Genomic DNA, 24,766 nt, shown 5'->3' with positions numbered 1-24,766 from the left:
TTGGCTTCTACCAGACTTTCAGGCTTCTTTTGCTCTTTTCTAACACACTGTACATTTCTGTTAAAGTAAAAAAAAATGTTTGGGTTCAGTAAGATTTTTTTGATACTCAACAAAGGCCAGATTTATTTGATCAAAAATACACAAAATTTTTTGACATATTTGAATATATTTTAAAATGTAATTTATTCCTGTGATCAAAGCTGAATTTTCAGCATCATGTCTCCAGTCACAAGATTCTTCAGAAATCATTTTAATATGCTGCTCAAACATTTCTTATTACTGATGTTGAAAACAATTATGTTGCTTCATGTTTTTGTTGAAAAAGCGATGCATTGTTGTGAACATTTTTTGTAATATCAATTTAATGCATCCTTGCTGAGTATTCATTTCTCTAATAAAATAATTTAAAGTTTATTAAAATCCTGTGTATTTGGATAATAGTAAACGAAAATGATAAAATGATTGTAGAAACATTAGGAACAATTCTATCCACTTGTAATCGGAGTTTCCTTTTTTCAGTAACTTTCAGAAGCGTTTTTGATTCTGATTTCCAGTCTTTGTAGTTTTAATCGCATTACTGTATAATTTAACATATTTGTTAAAAAAAAAAATATATACTTTAATGAAAAGCACAGAAGTATCCAATTTATTGCTATGGGACATTCAGTATTGCAGCTGTAACTAAGGTGGGAGCGGAGCTTATTGACAGGTCAATTGCTTTGTCGCATATGGAGTGGAGAGAAACTGTTAATTGTTGCTCTTTTCTAAGAGGACGTGTTTATTTGTGTCTCTCCCCCAGGGTCTTCTGTCTGAGATTCTTAGAAAAGAGGAAGACCCCAAGACAGCGTCTCAGTCACTCCTGGTCAACCTGCGAGCGATGCAGAACTTCCTGCAGCTACCGGAAGCGGAGCGTGACCGCATCTACCAGGACGAGAGGGAGCGCAGCTTGACTGCGGCTTCTGCTATGGGCCCTGCGCCGCTCATCAGCACCCCTCCCACACGCCCTGTACAGGTAACACACTCAAAAGTGCACTCCGATGGGCACTAAAACATCGGTTCTCCTTTATGCTGTAGGGTTGTAACCTTTGGTGCATGGCGAAAACTGTTTATTTATTTATTGTATTTTTGTCTTTTTTTCCAGGTAAAATTTCTATGCATCCTTATAATGAGATCAGTTTATTTGGATACATTTTACTCATCAAAGACAGAACGGATATGACTTGAATTAGATTTATATTTCTTTTGATTTTTTGGCAATTTTTTTTTTATGCATAAATCTAACAGATTTAAATAGGTTCTGTGTCTTGTTTATTTATATATTGTAAAAAACGAAAAAATGTATCTTGAGTAAAATTAGTTTTTCTTACCCTGTTGACAATTTTTTATATTTTATGCTTAAGTCTAACAGATTTAAATAAGTTATAAGTTAATTAAGTCTTGGTCATATTTTTTTTTTTATAAAAAAAGAGTACAAATGACTAACATAAAATTACTTAAACATTAATTCAAATTAAAACAGAAAATATCATCTTAAGTCATAATCGGAAACAAGATAAAACAAGATGAATTTATTTGGATACATTTTACTTATCAAAGACAGTGAATATATCTGGAATTAGGTTAATTTTCCTTTCTCTGTTGGTAAATGTTTTATGCATAAATCTAACTGGCTTAAATAGGTTTTCTGTCTTATTCATTTATATTTAGAAATTTTGTTAATATTTTGCAAAGCAAAATTCAGTTTTATTTTATTTTATTTTATTTTTTTAAATAACATGCACGGATAATTCATTCACAGTAAGACCACAGACATACATACAGTAAATGGGGTCATGTTAAATTTAATAGATTCTGTACTCTCACTTATGTAAATGCATGAAAGTGAACACTCAGACTCAGTTTCAGAACAAATATTTAGCATGCTCTCACTCAATAACATAATGAGTGATTAGCAAAGTTCTGTTTTTCATCAGTCATCGTCAGAATATTTGCTTTGCGCAGACAGGAATTTAATGCGTAAAATCCTGAGGACCCCTGCCAACTGCTGGAAAAAATTACTTTATTTTAACATGCATAAAAAAAAAAAGTTCCACAGCAGCTTTACTCACAAGAAAAGAGTGTAAGATTGTACTAGCAATGGAAGATGGGGAAAACCTGTTTGGTAAAGGTCTTTATTTTTGCAGTTATGTTTGGTGTGTCTAGTGGCCCAGAAATGCCCAGAAATGATGCACTGCGGCTTTAAATGACAGTGTATTATAGTAATGTGTTGTTCAGGAGCTCACACATGATGATTTATACTAATACAACATCAGGCACCGCATTATAACCCCACAACTAGAACTTGTAGTATTTACAAATCTTGACTGACATGCAGTTGAGTACAGATGCATTAATACAGACTAAACAAAAGCAAGACTTTTGATTTTGACTTATGTAATGTGATGACTTTTAGCCTAGTGAAAAGAAAACATCAAAATATGTTTTAAATGTTTAAACATTTAATCTATTTGCAACTATACATTTTAAATACAATACATGTTTTCTCAAACTGAGCCAGACATTTTCATTTCAGTAGCACTTACATCTAACCATCTTAGCAATTGTATTTTTTTTTAATGTTTCTAGGTATAAAATGTGCACGTATAAAATTTTATTCCTAGAAGCATAGTGAAATTTTTTTGGGTTTTTTTTGACTGTTGGCAATATTTTCAGATTTATGAAGAGATAAACTGAAATCCAAAATTGCCTTAAGTCTTTAATGTCACCTGTAATGTCAACAAATGAAAACTATTTAGAAACTGCCTTTAGCCAGTGTTAAGATTTATGTTCTGGAAATGAATGCATATTTAATTATATAATGCCTCTTATGCATATATGACATAACATTTCAGAAAAATTGTAATACAAGTTTGATTTGTCCTGTGTTGGATTTATTAATAGAGGTGTTAACAGCTGGAAACATTACATTTATGCATTGTAAATTTTATTTAGCAGACGCTTTTATTCAAATATTAAATGCACCACCTGTATTTTTTATTTTTATTCTGTACTGTTATTGGCGATTAGCAATGCAAAAGTGTCAGTACATCAATGCATCTGTACTTTGGTGGAAACATTTAATGCAGGAAAGATATCAGGAAGCGTTTCTTTCACCCACAGCTGTTCTAGAGCTCTGAACCCTTCAAGCAGGGCCAGAAAGGTATGCAGAGTCTCCTTCAAACGCAGTAGACTGTGTCTTAGTGGATTGGACACAAAGCCTTCCTGTGTGTGTAGGACTGAGGAGTCTCTTTTATACAGGAGAAAAAACTCCCTCACACACAGAATGTGTAAAGACCGAAATGTCATCAGTGTTCACTCAAGTGTGTACGCATTTGTGTGTGTGTTTGTGTGCGTCATGTCCTTGTGTGTGTGCAAACCAGATGCTGCTTTCCTGTTCAGATCCCATTATCAGATGGTTCTGTAACCTGATTATTCAGCAACTGCGTCTAATTCGTCAGTCTCGTACAACGCTCGGCAAAAATATCCATTATCTGATGATATTTGTTCAAACTGGTGAATTTTTGAATTAAAGAGCAAATCGATGCACTGCTTGACACACAATGGCTGTATTCCAAACCTAGTGCTTCCTTGGTGGATAGGCAGCATCCTAACTGAAATATGGAGCCCCAGATTTGGAACGTTCTACATAGGCAGCAAAAAGCATATAAGCATCTAATAAGCATAAAAATGTTTAGCATGCACAAATATTGGTTTATTTTAAAATTCTATATTTTATTTTAGCATGATTAATGTTATTATTTTGTTAGTATTTCTCAGTATTTTATTTATTTTAACATTTTACATTTTATTTGAATTTATTTCAATTTAATTAATGTTACTTTGTTAGCATTTAATAAATTATACAATATTATACATATTCAATAACGTTTAATATTATATATATATTTTTATATATATATATATTATTATAAATATTTTAAATAATACTTTTTGAACTTGATGTCTTCTATATTCATGTTTAGATGAGCTTTGTTGTCTGTTTTTGAACATGCCACCAGTCAGATAATATTTTTTCCATCATTGGCTCTTTTGCATAAAATGTTTGATAAAGCAGGTTCATGTAGAGGGAAGTCTTTAGATGCATGGCAGCTTGATGCTGACAGATATGAGTGAGATGTTTGCAGGATTTTCTGCTGTAAATCAGCAGGGTGGCACGTCTTGCAGCGCTGCAAGGCTTTTATGGAGGTCATAAAAAACGGATGTGAAGGAATGTTTCTCACATACGTTAATGGATCGTCAGACGGTGTGCAAGTTTGCACACGCTCATCCCTTTATAATCAGATATGGTCACAAAATAACTCCGCCTAGACACTGATGCTTCACATGTAAATGACTGCTGTAGGTGCCACTGACAGCCTCTTCAACACTCCTGCGGTGGCAGTTTGGAGCCCCTTCATTTAAAAAAAAAAGTTATAGCCATGTTCCCAAGTCATTTTCCTGCAGAAATCACTGCTGTGTGATAGAAATCTCACCATGTGTGACTAGAGTGTTATTTTAACCTGTTGTTTTAAACGTGTGTGTGTGTGTGTGTGTGTGTGTGTCTGTGTGTCTGTGTGTGTACACAGCCCAGAAGAGAGGACTGTAACAATGTGAGACCAGAAGACTGGAATCCCAGAATTCCAGTGGGCATCTCTCCTGTGAGTGCACATATGGTAAACTGTTATTGCAAAAAGTGATTCATGATTTTGTTCTTGATTATAAACCTATAAAAATATATATTATTAAAAAGATTTGCTAAAACAATAATTAAATAATTAAATAAATGATAATCTATAATAATAATAATAATAATAGCAAAAATAATAATTATTATATAACATATTTTTTAATATTAAATAGAACTACTTACCATGGCTGCTATTTGATAAAAATAAATATGAAAAATAAATGTAGTTTTCAGATTTAATTTCTTTCTGTGATCTTAAGCTGAATTTTACTCCAGTCTACAGTGTCACATGATCCTTCAGAAATCATTCTAACATCCTAACTCAAAAAAACATTATAATTACAATTTATTATTAAACTTTTATGATATTATATTATTAACTTTTTAACTGTCTTTAATGACGCTCTTGATAATTTTAATGCATCTTTGCTGACAAAAAAAATCTAAATAAATGAATAAATAAAAATAATATTGACCCTAAACTTTTGGAAAATGGTGTATGTAAAAAATATATGTATATATATAACTTTTTTTGTTATTAATAATAATAATAATAATAATAAACTTCTTGTTTGAAAGTCTATCTAACTTTTTTTGTTGTTGTTGCATGATTTCTCCTCTGCTCAGGTGAAGCCCAGCCCTCTGACCTCAGAGTGGAACGGGAAATCGGAGAACTGCGTGTTAAACATCAACTCCTCCATCTACGATGAGATCCAGCAGGAGATGAAGAGGGCCAAAGTGTCCCAGGCCATGTTCGCCAAGGTCGCCGCCTCAAAGAGCCAGGTACGGCCCGCTCCGACTTCGACTTTCAGCAGCCTATCATGCTTGAACCGCTCGTCCGGTTGACAAAACATTGTTAAACATTTCTGTGTACAGTCTACAGAAAGCTTAGATAGTGAGATAAAAGCCTAAAAGCCGGGCTTTGTTAAGCCTCACAGGTAGCTCAGGGCCGTAATGACTTGCGCTGCTTTATTGTGGGTTTGCGAACAGCAGACAGTGTTGCAACATAAAACAAATGTGTTTATATAATTCACACCGTTATCTCACATAGCGAACAGCCTTCTGCTGAATACAGGCCTCTGTGAGAGACATTACCGTCTGTTTTAGCCTATTAAAACTAATTAAAGAAACGCAAGGCAAGCCCCATTATTAAAGGTTTCACATATCTATGTGCACACTTAAAGATTTTCACAGTTACATCTGATGTGAATAGAAGCCCTAAATAATCTAGAAATATCAGCAGGTTTTTGCTGATTGCACTGATTACGGTGCCAGATACTTTTGTTTCACCAAATTACAGTTTGATGCACAAACCACTGTTTTTGTCGAAGTGAGTTCAAAGCCAAGAAGGGTGGAGGAGAGAAAAGACAAACCAGGGCATTTATTTGCGTAAGATTCTCAAATAAAATGACGGTTTGAGAGAAAAGAGCCCCTCTCTGTCTGAGCCTGTGTGCTCCATTCATGGCTGGTGTGAATGTGAATTGAGCAGCAGATAAGAACTGTGCTAATTACGCAGCTGAAAAAGGGGCCTGGGAGAGCACTTATCTCCGGCTCCATCTCGTAATGTGTGCTCCCCGGGCAGCTGGTACCCCCTCCTTCCCGTTTCCAGCCCCCTCTGCGGGACCCACGGGGCCCTCCGGCTGAATGTCCGGCCGGGGCCGATGCAGAGCAATCATATTTACAAAACGGGTGCTATGATATCGTAATTAGCGGTGAGGAAGCTCTTTTTCATTTGAGGTGTGACGATTGAAGAATCATAGAGGGAAGTCAGTTGATATCAGTCATAATTACAGTACGTTGTTATTCTGATTTATTCGGTCAGTTTGGTCGCATTTTGAGTCTTTTTAATGAAGAATAGGGATCAGTCTTTCCTGAAAATACTCATTTTGTCATTTGCCATTTAAGCTACATTTCTTATCATCAATGATGAAAAGAGTTGTTCTGCTTAATATTTTAGTGGAAACGGTGAAAAATTTTCTTTCATAATTATTTGATTAATAGAAAGTTCAAAAGAACAGCATTTATTTGAAATAGAAAACTTTTGTAGCATTCTAATTGTCTTTACTGTCGCTTTTGATCAATTTAATGCATCCTTCCTGAATTAAAGTATTAATTTCTTAAAAAAAGTTGCAGTGACCCCAAACTTTAGAATGAAAGTTTATGAAATAATAACTAAATGATTTTTGTGTAGTACTACTAATAATAATACATTATTTTTATTTTTATTATTATACAGTTCATTACAGGCCAAAGCTACATACAAATTATGTTCTTAGAACGTATCTTTTTAGAATATAAAATAGCAAAATAAATAAACTAAATTATATTATGTTAATTAAGTCCGGTTTATGATTTCTGAACCAAGTATGTAACAATTCACAATAAGTTCCCATTAAAACTCAAAAGCCTTCACTACAACCTGCTAAAATGTTAACGTTTGGCTTAATTTGAAGAAATTATGACAGAAATATATTGTAAAGTAGAATGTATTTCTCAAAGTAATAACAATAATAATACAGTTTTTAAAACAATATACATTTTTTGTCTATATTTGAATCATAATTTCATTTGATTGATCAGTTTTTTTATTGCATTTTAAAAGATCAAATAAATTGTATTACGATATATTCATATAATTGATTGCTCTTCATGAATGCATTTGTTGGAATTTTTTTTTTAGAAAAATTCAAATGGAAAACAAAAATTTGGGGTGAAAAAACTTAACGGATTTCATAATTTTTTATTGTTTGATTGTAACTTCATTGAATTATATTTTAAAAGACCAATTAAATTAGGTTTTATACATTCAAATGATCACCTCCCTTTTGGTTATAAATGTGTATTAATTCATGAAACAGAATTCAGAAAAAAATTCAACTGAAAACAGAATTGGGGGGGGGGGGGTGATTTCCTAATTTTATTTGATTAAATAAAAAAAAAAAATATATATATATATATATTAAATAGTTAAAAAATTGTACGCAGTCATATAATTACCACAGTTTTAATAATAAATTTGTGTTAAATAATAAAACACTGAATTTAGAATTTTCTTTTTTTACTGAAAACTGAATATGTGAAAAATAATAATATCAGTTGATTCATCCCTATTGCATTAGATTTAGATTTTTAAAGACAAAAAATAAAAAGAAAAGAGGAAGGAAAAAGAGAAAAAAAAGAAAATTGACTTTGGAGAAAAAAATAAATAAAATCAGCCTTTAGATTTTATAGGGCCCTGAGATCAATTAAATAATATTAATAACGGATACAACTTTTGATTTTAAGATTAATAAATGCTTTCAAATTATTTTTCATAATTAGTTTAAATATAGTTAGCCAATGTAAGCAAATGAAGCCTTATCATAAAGAGTAGCCACAGACTGTGTTTGTGTCTGTCCCTCTCAGCCTGTGCTGAAGGACCTCAGGGTCCTGGATGGTGTGGTGGGAGGCGTTTTGCCGTATGGTTATCTTCCGTGGCGTGTCAGATTAATTGGCACGTCCATCAGTGCAGGAATCCTCGTCCGTAACGGAGGTAGACTGCAGCAGCACTGGCCATAGCACATGCTAGAGAACTGGCACAGGATGTGTGTCTGGCTTCCGCAGCCACGGGGCTCCAGGCTCGGCCCAGATCTGCCCTCGACGAGAGCCATGGAGATGGGAGGTGTTGAGGGGGAGGCGCAGCACTCATCCCCTGGGCTTTCATAGCCGTAAACAGTAGTTTGAGGGGGTTAAAGAGAGCCATCACGTGTGTCTGTGAGTGTGTATGCTCGTGGTGTAAATGAGTGTGTGTGTGTATGTGCTGTTTATTGGGGGATGGGCACTGGATCGGAGCCATGCCGTCCCCCTCTCTGGGCACACATCCATACAGGACGTGAGTGCCAGGCTTTATCTATTTGGTGGCACTTTCATATTCCGAGTAGCATTTCAATTAATTTCTCCTCCTGCACCACAGAAAAACCACAATTTCCGCAGTTTGTAAACTGAAAAAGAAACGTATAAATTGTTTATTTTGTACGCTCTCGTTGATGTGCCGAGTTTGCGAAAATTGTGAAGTTTTGGAGGTGAAACGAAAGCAGGTTCTAGTGGTGAATTTCTTTTCTTCCCTCCTTCGGTGCAGGATATTTTCGCCTGTCCGATTGTAGTTTTTATTTGAAATATCATTCATATGGCATAATTCATGAACCCAAGTTTAAGGTCAACATGAAGTGCTGTTCACAAACAATTTTTCGATTGCATTTTTGATGAGTTAAGATTAGGTACAATATTTTTGTTTGTTTGGTTTTGGAAGAAGGCGGCATTTATTTGCCCAATAATATAGTAAAAACATATTGTGAAAGATTATTACAATTTACAAATTTTTTCTATTCAAATGTATTCTAGAATGTAATTTATTCCTATGATGTAAATCTGAATTTTCAGCATCATTACTCCAGTCTTCAGTGTCACATGATGTTCAGAAATCATTCTGATATGCTGATTTGCATATGTTTATATACTGTGTGTGTGTGTGTGTGTGTGTGTGTGTGTGTGTGTAACATCATAAGTGGCTGTAATGTACTTTTTATCAGTTTATTATGCCATTGTCATTGCTGAATGAAGCTAATAATTATAAAAAAAAAACCTTACTGACTCCAACCTTTTGAAAGGTAGTGTATACCAATTTTAATGGGGATTTAATAATTAAATAGTCATTATTAATTTCAATATGTATTAAAATAATTAGTGTATATATAGTGTGTGTGTACACATACACACACACACACACACACACACACACACACACACACACACATATATATATATATATATATATATATATATACAGACACACACAATATTTAAAATATAATTTGAAATAACACGATGCACTGATGAATCATTCACTATAAGACAAGGAACATGTAATATTATGTAAATAGGATCAGTTTTGATTTCATGTTGAGTAGATTTAGGGGTTTGTTAAAGTCCCTAATTTTGAATATGAGCAATAGTGAAAGTGACGTATGACTGAGCAAACGCCACTAATACAGACATGACAGTGCTGAACTGGCATTCACAGAGCTCTGCTGGGGCTGGGAGAATAGAGAGAAGAAGGGCATTATGGGAGTTGTGCTGACACCCTCTGATGGTGAATACAATCATGGCCCCTGTTGTCAGAAGACAAGCCCTTTAGAACCCAGAGCCATTCCCTCAGAGTGACCTGTCTCTCTCTCTCTCTCCCTGTGTGTGTCTGTATGTCTCTCTCTCGCTGCTGGAAGAGACTGTGGTAATTAGCAGGGCTCTAATGAGACAGAATGTCAGTGATCTGCCGCAGTACAGGGGGGCAGGCGATAGGCCGGTGTGTGTATGAAGGGGGGTAGAGGAGGCTGTGCCATCTGTCACTGAGCGCCTGGCTCGCTGCTCTCTAGGGGGGAACAGTGGGTCGGTAAAAGTGAGTGTGTGAGAGAGAGAGATAAAAAATGTGCAGGATTGACTTTGTATATCAGTACAAAATTGCAGTTGTAATTTCAACTGGTGGTCAACTATCATCTATTTGCAGAAAATAAGCTGTTTTGTTGATTTAACAGTTTTGGTGTGTCCCAATTGTATCAGTTTCACAGCCTTGCCAACATGATAAACCCAGCATTTATCAATTTCTGTTTATATATATACATAGATATAATTTTATAAATATAAATATTATTTAAATGAGCAGTTATGTAATTTTTGCAGGAAAATTCAAATATTCCACCTTTTAATTGTATTTTGCATAAAAAGTTGGTGTGTGTTTGTGTATGTGTATGTGTATATATATATATATATATATATATACTGGTTTATATACTGATATATATTGGTTTATTAGAAGTGTAAACATTTGAATGAATGTAGCTTCCTCTATATATATATATATATATATATATATATATATATATATATATATATATATATATATATATATATTCAGGAAGCTACATTCATTCAAATGTTTACACTTCTAATAAACCAATATATATCAACCTGGCCTATCAGTCAATCCAAAAATCTTGATATTATCCACAGTGGCTAATAACCATGGCCACTTGGCCTGGTTAATTTATTAAAATTTTCTGTTTTCAGAAATTTTTCATTGAATTTTGATTTGAATATTGTGTAAAATAAGTGGATTTTACATTTTTATTGTATCTGTAATCAGATTAATGTAATCAGGCAATCCCAATAACCGTTTCCAGGAAAACAGACCAGCAAATTTGATGACATGAGAAATTCCTGTGGGCGGGGCGTTTGAGGAGCAGGCGTGGCCAAAATAAATAGCATTTATTTGGCCTGTATTTCCAGGGCAGGTTAGACTCATCGTCTGCATCTGCGCTTCTGCATTTGCTTTCATTAAGGCACAAGAACGCAATGCTGGATGCAAACGAAATTACGCTCCTACTGTATATGGAAGTTCAGTCCTCCCTCTTCCTGTTCTGATGGACCCTATAATTTTAAAGAGAATATATGTGTTCATTAACATGCTTCATTTTGAAGAGTTGTTGGTTTACGGTTATGAATTCACTGTCTCCCAGGTGCGTGTGCGAGGCAGATGGGAGCGGCGGGTCCGTGAGAGTGGAAATAGGGCCATGATGACTGTTTATTAATTGATTTATTTATTTATCTGGCTGCCTGGTTATTAGGTTGCCTTGGAAACAGCTGCAGTCCCCCTGTATTATTAAAGACACAATATTCGTGAACCAGAGACCCAGATGTCTGGGAAATTAATTCCGTGTATGATTTATCACAGTGCTCGCTTCCAAACGAATGTTTTTCCTTGTTGTTTAACTCGTTCGTTGACCATCTTCTGGTTCTCCAGCTTGTTCTCCATCTGTTATGTTCTCTCTCTCTCTCTCTCTCTCTCTCTCTCTCTCTCTCTCTCTCTCTCCTCGGCATGTAAGGTAGTATTAGAGGTGGGCTGGTTTCTTGCACTCTCCTCTGTCAGACCACACAGGGCTTGTTCTGAGGCCCATTCTCACTAATCTGATCAGGCAGGCAAATACGCAGAGAAAAGCGGCTTTAATGATCCCCCTAATTACCTCAAGTCAATACCAACTGTATTATTAGACTCCGGGAAAATATTCCATTAGGGTCCCCCCTGTGGGACTCCCTGCACGTAGCTATGTCACGCACCACGCGCCCCCATGCTTGTAATTTATTTTATTTACATACGCAGGAATGCACAAGGTCGCACCTGCAGCCCGGAGCTGCCTCGCCCGGCCCCCCGAATCGCCCGGTTAATCAGATCTGTCATAATTACCATTCTGCATGTTTCTGACACACGCTGCGAAATATTTCAATTTAACTGCAGCCAATGGCTGCAACAGACGCTGTTCTGCACACCGCTCGCCAGGCCTGCTCTACACTTTCCCTTCTTTGCTCTCTTTCTTCTAGTTTTCTGCAACTTTTTGGACATTAGTGACCAGATAAATTGGTCGATATCCATCCATTTGTTCCATTATTGACCAATGCATTTGCACAATTGGTTTATTTTACTCAGCCTCGCATTATTCTGAATGACTTTAATGAGTTCAATGACTGAATGAGGTGCATTTTTGAAGGACATACATACCGCTCTTTTGCATATATTGGAAAAAGAAAAACATACAATGAAAATATTGTAAAATGATCAAAAATTATCCACATACTTCATTCAGAGTATTCTGTTGCCATTCAATTTATTTTGCTGTATATACACACACTACCAAAAAAATTACACTCTGACCCTGCGCAATAAAACAATTAATCAAACATCATCAAACGCTTCAGAAGCCTCTGCCATAAAAGTTAACGACTTGATATATTTTTGCCGTTTTAAAGCAAACTTGTGTTAATTAAGAGTGCTGTTGGAGCTGACATGTACAATTTGCAGGTTTTATGCCATTTTAATCTATAATTCAATAAGATCAGGCATGATTTATATGCTTAATTACTCTCTGATATTAGCAATTAAACTCCAACTTTGAATTAAATCTCAATCACACGCTTATAATTGATGGACTAGTGTTTTCTCATAGGTTGCTTGTGAGTCGAGGGCTCCTTGCAGGCTCTTTGTTTGAATTATTTTGTGATCAACCTCCTTGCATCATTTTGTTGACATTGTATCAAGGTGCAAAGTTGTTTTGGGGCAGTTTTTGTCAGTTAAGCTCACATAGGAGGTCATTTCTATGTGAAATGACCTTGCAAAATTAAGAAAAAGACAAAATACCAAGCAAATGCGATTTGCAATTAAATACAGATTGTTTTCTGTTCACTATCCTTTAATCATCTGCTGAAAAGCATTTTGTTTTGTCGACTTTTTTGTAAAATGATTTGCTTAAAAGTGCACAATATTTACAAAAATGAAAAATTTTTATGTAATGCAATGTTTGTTTCTCGCTTTAGTTTTTTACTTCAACGTGCTCGACACTGAAGCCATAACAATGGATTAGCATCTTTATTTAAAAACAATGGAAAAGAGTGGAAAAGAAAGAATAGCTCTTTAACATCTGCCCCCTGACTGCGATTTTTAACAGGCTTCCGCACGAGTTTGTGTGTTTGTTTCATTTCTGAAATGCAGCTTAAGCATCCAAATACTTTTTGGGGTCAAAGTGTATTAAAACTTCTAGAAAGGTCACAAGGAACATATTAACGGCGCCATATACATGCTGTTAAGCAGGTTTTCCTGCACATACTGTAACAACCCTTTTGTCTCTGGTTACAGATCTCTAGATAGATGGATAGACAAACAGACAGGCATTATTGATCCCCGAGGGTATTTCTCATAAAAACAGCGCTATACATTTACATGTTGCAATCAAACAAGACAGGACATGTCACTCTTTAGCATTACATAAACGGTGAGAAATATGAACGTGCTGAACAATAAATACTCTGAATAAATTCTTACTTCAGTAAGTTTACTCTACTCTTCTTCTACAGTTAGTTTTGGTCAAATGCGATCATACAACAGTTTGAGGAGAATCTCCGCTGTTTATTAGTTAAAGGAAGCTCTTTCTATCGCCCCCTTGAGTTTGGAGGTTTGTTAGTGTTTGCAATGCATTCCCATCTTAAATATGTTTGTAGCCTATCGATGAAGTCAGTAGCAGTGTTCACTTGACCAGATCTGTGGAGAACCCATGGGTTTCTGTGTGTTTAGAGTTCATTTGGGGCACTGGCCTCATTTTCTCTTCCTCCATGCCAAGACCATTTGAATAAATACTGGGAGCAGATCTATTTGCATAGTAAGAAATCCAAAAAGCCAGTCCGTATTTGGCTTATTTTTGGCCCTTTTTTGTCTTATTGTTGCAGAAGATTCACATATGCTGTGTTGGCGCATTAATATATTTCAGCCAACAGATGGACTTGACGTGCATGCAGCGGGTCCAATTTCTTCGCTCGAATATCCGCAAACCCCACACAGGTTCGCTCTTAGGGCCCCGCACGCAGACGAAAACAGGTTTGAACATACTGTATTATCTTTTGAATTGATCTGCATGACACTGTCTGCCAGAGCTGAGTCGGTGCCAGATTCAGGAGGGGTGGTAGAGCAGGAAACAATAACGCTTTGTCTGCTGAACACTGCAGGCCTCTGCCTGACATCAAGATGTTTGTTTCTCGCTTTAGTTTTTTACTTCAACGTGCTCGACACTGAAGCCATAACAATGGATTAGCATCTTTATTTAAAAACAATGGAAAAGAGTGAAAAAGAAAGAATAGCTCTTTAACATCTGCCCCCTGACTGCGATTTTTAACAGGCGTCCGCACGAGTTTGTGTGTTTGTTTAATAGAGGAGTTTGGGTAAACTTGCTGGCTTGTTTGAGAGTGGCATCCAACGATGTGATGACTGATAAACCAACAGCCGTGACATAGAGGGAGCAGCACTGATCTGGAGACAGCCGTGACCAGCTGATCTTACATTAGATTAGATTCGATTCGATTAGTGCATCCCAAATCTTCAGTAATATGACTTGGTGTATGGAGGTATAATGTTCATCAACCGTGAGCACAATAAATAAAAATGATAAATTAAAATATAATTAGAAATTAAAATTAAATTCAATAAAAAAGGGTAATGATTTTTTATATACTGTATAATTATGCATCAATATTGTATCAAAACAAGAAAAATCATCAGCCATGCGCACACACACACACACACACACACACACACACACACACACATATATATATATATATATATATATATATATATATATATATATATATATATATATATTTACTTTAAATATTTTTTATTAAAATGTTTTGCTGCTAAATGTTTACTATAATGTTGTTTATCACGTTCTATTTAGTTGTTTTGTTTTAGTTTATAATGTTTTTCCTAGTGTATACAGTATATCTTCTATTTTTTATATAAATAATTAAAATTTTATTTTTTCTCTTACTGAAATCTATTAATATTTTTTCCCCCTAATTTTATAGGTGGTATTTCGTGTAAATTGATCTGCTCATATGCTGTTTAATGCTATTACCCTCACCAAGAGTGCCTTATAAAAGAATTTTTTGCTACCAGATAAAATGTGATTGTTATTTTGGGAAAATATTGCTCTCTTAAATTGCTTCAATTTTGTTTTAGTTTGTTACTTTAATGTAGCTTCCTACTTTTCGTTATGGGTAGTTTACACCATAGCAAGTTGCCAAATACTTATCTCCAATACTAGTCTCTATAATTTCCCTCTATAATTAAGGTATTTTCTTTAATAATCACTACCCAAGTACACACTATTAGTGCATAGTAGAAGTATGCAAACTGGGATGTGGTGCAGTTATGCTGGGGAGATGCTGGCCGATTTGGGACTGTTGGCGACATCAAGGTCCAAGTGATTTGAGACGGGTATCAGGAGTCTGAGGCCTGGCAATACAGGGTGAGCGGAGGGGACGATAAGGAGCAAATGAGATAATAAAAAGGTGTTGATGGTGCCATGTGACTGTGATGTGGAAAACCACAACTGTCTGGGGCTCCTGAACTCAATCCCATGTGTCCGCTGACATCTGGGTCTGGGCGAGGGCATAAACACCACGCTGTTCTCTCACAGTAGTGTCCTGTGCTTGTCTCATTGGCAGCTTGTGACCGTTCGGCCCTCACACACATAGACACACCGTATCCTGCTTAGCTGGGTGAATCTTACGCATGAATTCAGCCTTTGTGCACCAGAGAAATATTTTTATCAGAATGTACCACTGCTATTTATACCCCAAACACAATGGAGGCTCTAGTGGGCTGCCTGGACCCTCTCTTCATGTACCACTTGACCTGCCACCCGTTCACGGCCTTTATGGATGTTTGGGTAGCATGATCTTATAAAGTTGAGCTATAAATGGGTGAGTTAATTAAATTTGTTTTAAAATTAAGATTTAAAAAAATATAATAATTATAAAATTGTTTTATTTAAATAAAATAGTTTATTTTAGTTTATTTCACACATTTTTTTTTATGTGAAATGTGCACATGAATTTGGCTTAAAGAAGATAAGGCATATTATTTATTCTATTTTAAATATAATATTTAATAATTTAGTATTTGTTGTGAAATGTGACCTGAATTTTTATTTAATATATATATAAAAATTATATATTTCTCATGTAGTGCTTCAGAAGTGATTGTAAGAGTTTTTCAATCTATGCTTAGTTTTGCCAAGACACCAAAGTCAGAAGATCTCACTGTGAGCTCAGGCATTTCTCATTCAATTCACTCCACAATTGTATGGCTCTTTACCACTGTTGGGAACGTTACTTTAAAAAAGTAATTAGTTATAGTTACTCACTACTTGTTCCAAAAAGTAACTGAGTTAGTAACTGAATTACTCTATAATAAAAGTAACTCGTTACCAGGGAAAGTAACTATTTGCGTTACTGTAAAAAAAAAAAAAAATATGTCAAACAATTTGTTTTCGCTATTTATTGCACGTCAACAGACAGCAAGAGTTTTATCCTGCACTCTTTGTAAGAAAAGTGTTTTTGGCCACTAGCTTTGTAGATGCGTGTGTCACACATTACATGCACACATTACATGCACGTTCTTGCCTTTGACTACATAGAATTTGAAGTAGTGCTTATATCTCCACCCTGAAAATGCCAACTTTTCATCAGATTGCTCCTGACTCGCCATTTCTCCTGCTGCTGCGAATCTCTGTATAGCTGTTGCGTGTGTGTGACTGTGTGTGTTTGGCGCCGCTGGCGCGTGTGTGTAAAAACACTGGCTCTGATTGGCTACCATGAAACACATGACTCTGCCTTAGCCAATCATAATCGCTTATCTCGTTATTAACCCACCTGCTCACTCGCTGTGTGAGCCAGGGGTGCGTTCGGATTGCATATTAAATCAATGCATAGTAATGCGCCGCATTTAACGTTCAGTAACGTTAACGGCGTTGTAACGATGGGAAAAGTAATTAGTTAGATTACCCCGTTACTGAAAAAATAACGTCGTTACCTAACGCCGTTCTTTTAAACGCCGTTATTCCAAACACTACTCTTTACCCTCACTGTATGTGAACTATTGACTCATTGGTCATTTTTATTTCTCATTATGTTTTTAGAAGGAACGTTAAAACATAATGTAATGAAGCACAATTCACTTTTACCATCACTAGCCAAGCATTAGTCCATGTTAGATGTACATGATTAGTTTTCCTATCTCCATATTCTCCAATGATATGCATGATCCTTCATAGTGTTTATCAGAATTGGCTGAACAAATCCCAGTAATGTTACAGTTTCCAGGCCGACTCTCTGCGAGCTCTCTCTGTTTATGGTAAGACGGTGGAAGCAATGTAATTAGACAAATACAAGTGATTTTTCAGGTCTTAAAGGCCCAAAGAGCATTGCTCTGTATGGCTGTCCAATGCAAAAGTGTTTGTGTTTTTGTTCTATAATACAACAGCATTAATGCCAATACCTATGTTGACTTTTTATGGTTTGGTTGTACAACGATTTATTTATTTATTTATTTCGGTGGCTCGTTCTTTGCCTCAGTGGGATTTGTTTGGTGTTTTATCCGCAGATGTTTGATTGAGGATTATTTTACGATAGAGCTCTTAATGGCTGCGATAAGGTGTGTGCGTGTTTGAACCGCGTCATGCTACAGACATCACAGCAGGAATGGGACTCAAATCCCTATGCGTGCAAATAAAACAAAATGTGACAATAAACGTGGCAGAGGAACAAGGTGAGCTGTGATGAGCTTCTCTCTGGGGCTTTACATGGTTTTTGGGAGGAGCAGGAACATGGGACAACAGAAATGCTGAGTTATCTTTGCCGTGCAGCGCTCTGGTGAGGCTCTGGCTTCTGCTCCCTGAGTGTGTGTGTGTGTGTGTGTATATGTGTGTGTGTTTGTGTGCTGGGTAATCCAGTGGAAATGAAAGGTGCTGCCACACACTGGCCTGGAGATTAGGGCATCATGTTTGTAAGTGTGCCAGGACTCGACTGCTGGAACACACACTAAAGCTGCTTTTTCCTCTTTTCCTTTCCTGAACTAAGATTTTTCCATACCTTATATTAGGAATAGGAATTGAAAGGAATTTAATGATTCCGATTCCTTTTCCAGTTCCTTAACCAATACCTTAGTACTTTTCAGGAAGAAACTCTTTCTCAAACTAAACAAAATCAGTGATATTTAGCTAGGGTGGCCATATGAGCCGTTCATACGGGATTTTAATATTGCCTAAAACATCCAGAGCAGTTTGACCAATAACATGCAGGTATTGTACATAATCGACCAATGAAGCGTCGCTGCGCACAAATCCCAAAAAAAAACATTATGTTCAACATTATGTTCAACATGTTCATTATGTTATAATGTTTTCATTTTGCATTACAGCCATGCATAGCATAACTCTTGAAATACAAAAGTATTGAAATGGTGTAGTGTTAAAATTGTCACTTGTTCTCTCGTATTTTATGTAATTTTCTACTACATATTCAATGAAAAAATTCAGTGAATACAAAATTAAAAAAAAAAAAAAGTTATTAAGATACTTTTATTCAGCAAGGTGCATTAAATTTATCAAGAGTGACAGTTAAGACTATTAACATTTTATGGAAGAGTTCTGTTTTAAATAAATGCTGTTCTTTCAAACTTTGTATTCATGAAAGAATCCTGAAATAAAAATATACAACACTGTCGACAAAAACATGAAGCAGCACAATAGTTTACATCATTGATAATGATCAGAAATGTTTCTTGAGCAGCAAATCAGTATATCAGAATGATTTCTGAAGATCATGTGACACTGAAGACTGGAGTAATGATGCAGAAAATTCAGCAATAAATAACATTTTTACTGAACTGGTGAACATAAGAGACCAATTCTGAAAACATAAAAAAATCTTACCGACCCCAAATTTCACTTTAGCCTGATTTTATTGTTTAGTTGTTTCTTTTCACATCAGACGTGTCGTCTTGGTGTTCTCCTGCAGGGCTGGCTGTGTGAACTGCTGCGCTGGAAAGAGGACCCATCTCCGGAGAACCGCACGCTCTGGGAGAACCTGTCCATGATCCGCCGGTTCCTTAGTTTGTCCCAAGTGGAACGTGACGCTATTTATGAGCAGGAGAGCAACGGAGGACAGCAGCACCATGTGGACAGACCTCCTCACCTGCTGCACATGCCCTCCGACCCATTACAGGTCAGTGGCACAAACACACACAATATACACTCAGAAAAAAAGGTACAAAAGCAGTGGGCCGGTACCCTTCAGAAGATACATTATTTAAATCTAAAAAGTATATATTAGTGCATTAAAGATGCACATTAGCGCCTCCGATGTACATATTAGTGCCTAAATGTGACAGTTTTTTCACCTTTTTTTCTTTTTCCCTGAGTGTTTTTTTTTTACCATATGGTAATGCCATTCTTACAAAAAACGTGTCTGTTTTGGAGGTGCTGTAGAACTTTTTTAAACGCTGGGAATTTTGCGCTCTGCTGCTGTGTAAGCAAAACAGTCATTAGCAACATCCTTTGTCGGCATTTAGATATTAAGGACAGCTAGCTATTTGAATAAATTCATCAATATTCTGAATCAATATTTAATCACAAAAATCCCACAGTTCTTGTGGTTACAGCTGTGTGTTTGATCAGATATTATTTTGTTTACTCGCAAGCATATGGTCATTCCAAGAAAAAAGCATGAGGGGAAGAAAAACATTTATTCACTTCCATTTTCACCACTTAAGGCGATGAGATCTGTGCATGACTGCTGGAGGTTTAGATATTTCAGATGTCGACTAAAACATTTTACTACACTTCACGATAAGGATTTGTTAGTTAACATTAGTTAACTACAGTAGTTGGTATTAAACAAAAAAATGTACATACTCCTACAGCATGTTAGTTCATGATCATTTCAACATTTACTACAAAAAAAATGGTGTAGGAACAAATTCCACAAATAATTATGGATATGGCAAGAAACAATTAATTAAACATGGAATACTGAAATATTCTATTGTAAAACATACTCAAATATTATTATTAGTGCTGTCAACGTTAACGCGTTAACGCATGCGATTAATTTTTTTCTGGTTTAACGTGTGAAAATATTTAACGCAATTAACGCAGCATCCGTATTTTCTGCCATCCGTTGGCTAGCTTTACATTATATGATCACGCTCTTATTCATTTAAATGCTTTTAAACATTTCAAGCACGGCAAGACAAAAGAGAATGCGCTGTCTGTGAATGCCCTTATGTGACACACACACACGTACACACACACACACACAATGCATAGACAGGGCGCCAGAATCCAGTTCTCTTAAGCGCTTGAACTAACAATAAACATCCCAAAGTGCCAGTTTTGTCGATTATCCTCATAAGAGCAATCTTAAATGATTTATATAAAGTCTAAAATGAACAAAAAGAGTTGTGAGAGAATGAGGCGAGATCCATAGACAGTATATAAACGGTGAGATCCGCGTGTCTGTCTGCTCTTAAAGGGACAGCAGCCAATAAAGCTTCCTGTCAGTAAAGTTAAAGAACAAAGGGAACAGAGAAAATGACTCGCTGCTCTTGACTAAATAACTTTTGTAGCTTTAATAAGGATTAACTATTTAATTTATAGTTTATGCAGTGCAGACTGCATATAACTTTGATAACTTTATTACATTTCTGTATATTTCCTAACTGTTAAGACAGGAAGGGCAGGAGTAAACATGACATTTATTATGGGTTTATGTTAGCATTGTTTTAAGTTTACTTAAATTAAAATCTGTTATATTTTTGAAGCCTAATAATAAATGTAAAAAAATAGAAAAATATCAGTAGCTGTATTAATATCAGTAATACTGGCCTTCATTCATAAAAAGATGCCATTTAAACAAGTATTTTAAATATACTGTCTTTATGTTGTTTCTACATTAATTTGATTAACTGTGAAATTATTACATTAAAAAATATATTAAAAACGTACAAAAACATTTCTTTTTTATTGCGATTAATTGCGATTAATCACAGAGAAAATGTGTGATTAATCTAGTTAAAGTTTTTAATCGATTGACAGCACTAATTATTATTATTTTATTTTTACTTAACTTAAAACATAGTGAGTTTTACCAAGGTTAAAAAGATCTTGCACACAATGTGAAGCTAATTCCATAGACTTGCATAGCATGAGGGACCTCAACCTCATAGTAACATTGTTACTAGAACTTTTGCATGAGCAAACACTTATTTTTTCTTCACTATTTGTTTCAAAATGTAAAATTGTATTTCAGATTTAATTTAACACATGTCAGATGTTGACCTTGATGCACAGAAATCTTGCTGGACAACATGCTCATGTACCATTTATTTCTGCCCATTGTATTCCAGTGTCTTTGATATGTTATCAGGAGACTGAAATATTTATAAAAAATGTTAACAAGCATTCCCGTTCCTCTTGGGAATGTCCCAGGAAAAGCAGTCTGTATGGTGTATGGAAAACAGCAGCAGCCGGTCACAATGGCCTAAACTCGCAAACAATGGTGCATTTCAGAGCAAATGTGTCATATGTTTACACCAGCGTGAAAGTGGCCTAAACACAGACAGCGATAACGCTCACACTTCACTCGCAGTTCTCGCGCAATGAGATCTCGCTACATATTGAATCTGTATTTACTGTTAAACAACAGCTTTTGAATAGAGCTTGATAAGGAATCAACAGACCGGCGCTTTTATGTGAATATTCTGATGAAAGAGTTCACATTCCTGTTAACAGCCAAGCATTAAAGGAAACAGGTAAAGCTATAAAATCCACACATCTGATTGCTAGAAGTGGGCAACATTACCAAAATCATATATTATAATACAAGTAATTTTATAGCATGGTAATATATCACAAAATAGTTATTTTTGCTGGAAAATCAACTAAAAAAAATATATTTTTCATCTCAACCGTCTCTCACACTAACATTTATTATTTTGTATTTTATTTAATTTAATTTAGTTTCATTTTATTATTTTAGGAACTTGATGCAAAAAAAAAAAACAAACACTTGAGTTCAAAACAAGGCTGAGAAGAGTAACTTTCATTCAAAAAGAGTGAGACTTATTCCAAACTTGTAAATCAATTAACTTTTTTCATTGGATATGAAAGAATTTGTAACATTTGAAAAACTTCAAGACTCAAACCAATACATCAAATAAATCCTAATAAAGTCTAACATTAGTGCCAAAATCTCAAATTATTAAAACATAATCTAAAAATAGCTCATTAAAATAAAATAAAAAAGTATACTTCAACTTCAACTTGGTTGGACACTAAAAAGTAAAAAAAAAAAAAAAAAGTGTTTTGTGGACTAAATAGACTTAATCCAATATATCAAATTATTCCAAACAAATAAATAAGTGCATATAATTGCGAAAACTTTAATATAATTATTGGGCACTTGAGTTCAGATACATTCAGAACTGTTGTCAAATAGCTTAAGTGGTTGGATACGAATAAGTATTTTAACAGAAAACTTCACTTGAGTTTGAAATGTAGCGTCTGTCTGTCTCTCGTCCCTCTCAGACTCATCAACAGCCTTCCTCTCAGCTCCAAGCGCCACTGCCCCTGCCGCACCCCTCGCAGACTCCTCTATCCCAGCAGCCCCTGCAGCAGCAACAGCAGCAGACGGGACCACGGCTGCCCCCGCGGCAGCCCTCCATGGCTTCACCCGCCGAGATCGAGGACGAGAGCCGCTGCAAGAGCCGCCAAGGCAACCGCATCTCCATGGAGGCGCTAGGCATCCTCCAGAGCTTCATTCAGGACGTGGGCCTGTATCCGGACGAGGAGGCCATCCACACGCTCTCGGCACAGCTGGACCTGCCCAAACACACCATCATCAAGTTCTTCCAGAACCAGCGCTTCTACATCAACCACGCCGGCAAGCTGGGCTTCCCCTCCAACCACAATAAGGACGAGGGCCTGACGGACTTCAAGGAGGGGGAGCTACTGACCGAGCTGGACGAGAGCGTGCAGACCAACAGCACAATGTTCTCCATTAAAATGGAAGAGCACCTGGTGCCTGAAACGCACACCATTGGACAGGCCCAAACTGAGCAGGAGGCGAAAGAGTAACGGACGGCTTGCTTTTGCTTAGAATCGAATCTTAGTTCACTCCTGTCAGTGTTCCATGAACGAAACTATAAGACTTTTTACACAAGACTGAATAATACAGAGATGATTTACTTTCACTGTTTTGTAAAGCGTAGATTATTTCACTGTAGAGACTCGTGCATCATTTCAGTAATCTGCACAACGAAACACAATGTAAAAAGAAATCCTAAAGGAGTAGTTCACACCTAAATGAAAATTTTTGTCGAAACTGTTGTTTCCTTTAAAGTGAATGGTAACGTGGGCAGTCGAGCTCCAAAATGCACAAAAGCATCATATATGAAGTTTTAACAAAGTCATTTTATGGCGTAGAATATGATTTGTTTCCCCCTTTAAATACAACTAAAACATTTTTTTCATCTCTCTTTAATATTTTATTTTATTTAATGAGCCTAATGGACTCAAACCAATAGAATTAGTTAAATTATTAAAAACAAAATCAAGTCTGTGCAAAAGGTGGGAAATTAGTTCAAAACAAAATACTGTAGATGTGTTAGAGGTGAGCGACATGACCAAAATCATATATTATAGTATGAGGAATTATATTTCACGTTTAACATTACAAGCATGTTAGTTGCAGTAAATAATAATAAATAAATAAAAAAAAACGGTTGCACTTTATTTTACAGTACGTATACTAACATGTACTTATAGTGTACTTACAGTGTATTTATCTAAGAAAGTTCTGGTAATACAAGGTAACTACATGGGGTAGGGTTAGGTTTAGGGGTAGGTTCAGGGTTAGTACCTAGTTATTACATAGTTATTGTAATTACTATAATAAGTACATTGTATGTACATGAGGAACAGGACTGTAAAATAAAGTGCTCTCATTATCACTTCTCTCATTATCTTCATTTATTATCATTTTTATATTTATTTTTTATTCTAATGGACTAAGACCAATAGGGCTAGTAATCATTCATAAATATATCATGGTATGAGTAATTTTATATCATGTTAACAGTATAAATATTACATATTGGTTGTCTGAACTGCACTGATGGCCCATTTCTCATTCACTTTTATATTACAGAGTGGTTGGATATTTTAGAAGTCACTTTCTGACAGAATTTTCATGTTTGCCTGAACTATTCCTTTAAGAGAACAGTATGTTGCTGTGGATATTTGCTGACTGCACTTGTTGTCTGTTGTTTTTACACTGATTTAAAAAAAAAGTAAAGTGAACGGAGTTTGATAGACATTGATGTTTACGTATGTGATGTTAACTGGATTTTTAAGAAAAAAAAATGCATGTAATTGGAGAAGAGGGGTAGACAAAGGCCTTAATGATGAGGTACTGAGTCGAGCACTGCTGGCTAATGAGGTATTCTCTTTGAAATAAAAAGGATGGCTCAGTCTCTGGATCCCTACGACCTGCAGGTAAACCAGGGGAAAACAGCTCACACTTATTATTTGGTTTGAAGAAATATAAATATATATATAGAGAGAG

At 35.6% G+C, this 24,766-nt stretch overlaps 1 protein-coding gene across 4 annotated transcripts in view; it reads left to right on the top strand.

Moving 5' to 3' along the window:
* Nucleotides 1-23,524, top strand: part of LOC132103422 (DNA-binding protein SATB1-like) — a 56,284-nt gene extending 32,760 nt beyond the window's left edge. For all 4 annotated transcript variants that reach the window (XM_059508516.1, XM_059508517.1, XM_059508514.1 and 1 more), the window contains 5 exons: nucleotides 800-1,012; nucleotides 4,626-4,697; nucleotides 5,354-5,509; nucleotides 19,160-19,366; nucleotides 22,729-23,524. In XM_059508516.1, the coding sequence (XP_059364499.1) occupies nucleotides 800-1,012; nucleotides 4,626-4,697; nucleotides 5,354-5,509; nucleotides 19,160-19,366; nucleotides 22,729-23,277 (1,197 nt within the window). In that variant the 3' untranslated portion in view covers nucleotides 23,278-23,524. The remainder of the gene's footprint in view (nucleotides 1-799; nucleotides 1,013-4,625; nucleotides 4,698-5,353; nucleotides 5,510-19,159; nucleotides 19,367-22,728) is intronic.
* The last annotated feature ends 1,242 nt before the right edge of the window (nucleotides 23,525-24,766 follow it).

This window comes from Carassius carassius, chromosome 24, assembly GCF_963082965.1.
Source record: "Carassius carassius chromosome 24, fCarCar2.1, whole genome shotgun sequence".
Lineage (NCBI taxonomy): Eukaryota > Metazoa > Chordata > Actinopteri > Cypriniformes > Cyprinidae > Carassius > Carassius carassius.
Note: the sequence above shows the minus strand (reverse complement) of the source record. Positions and strands in the feature narration are given on the sequence as shown.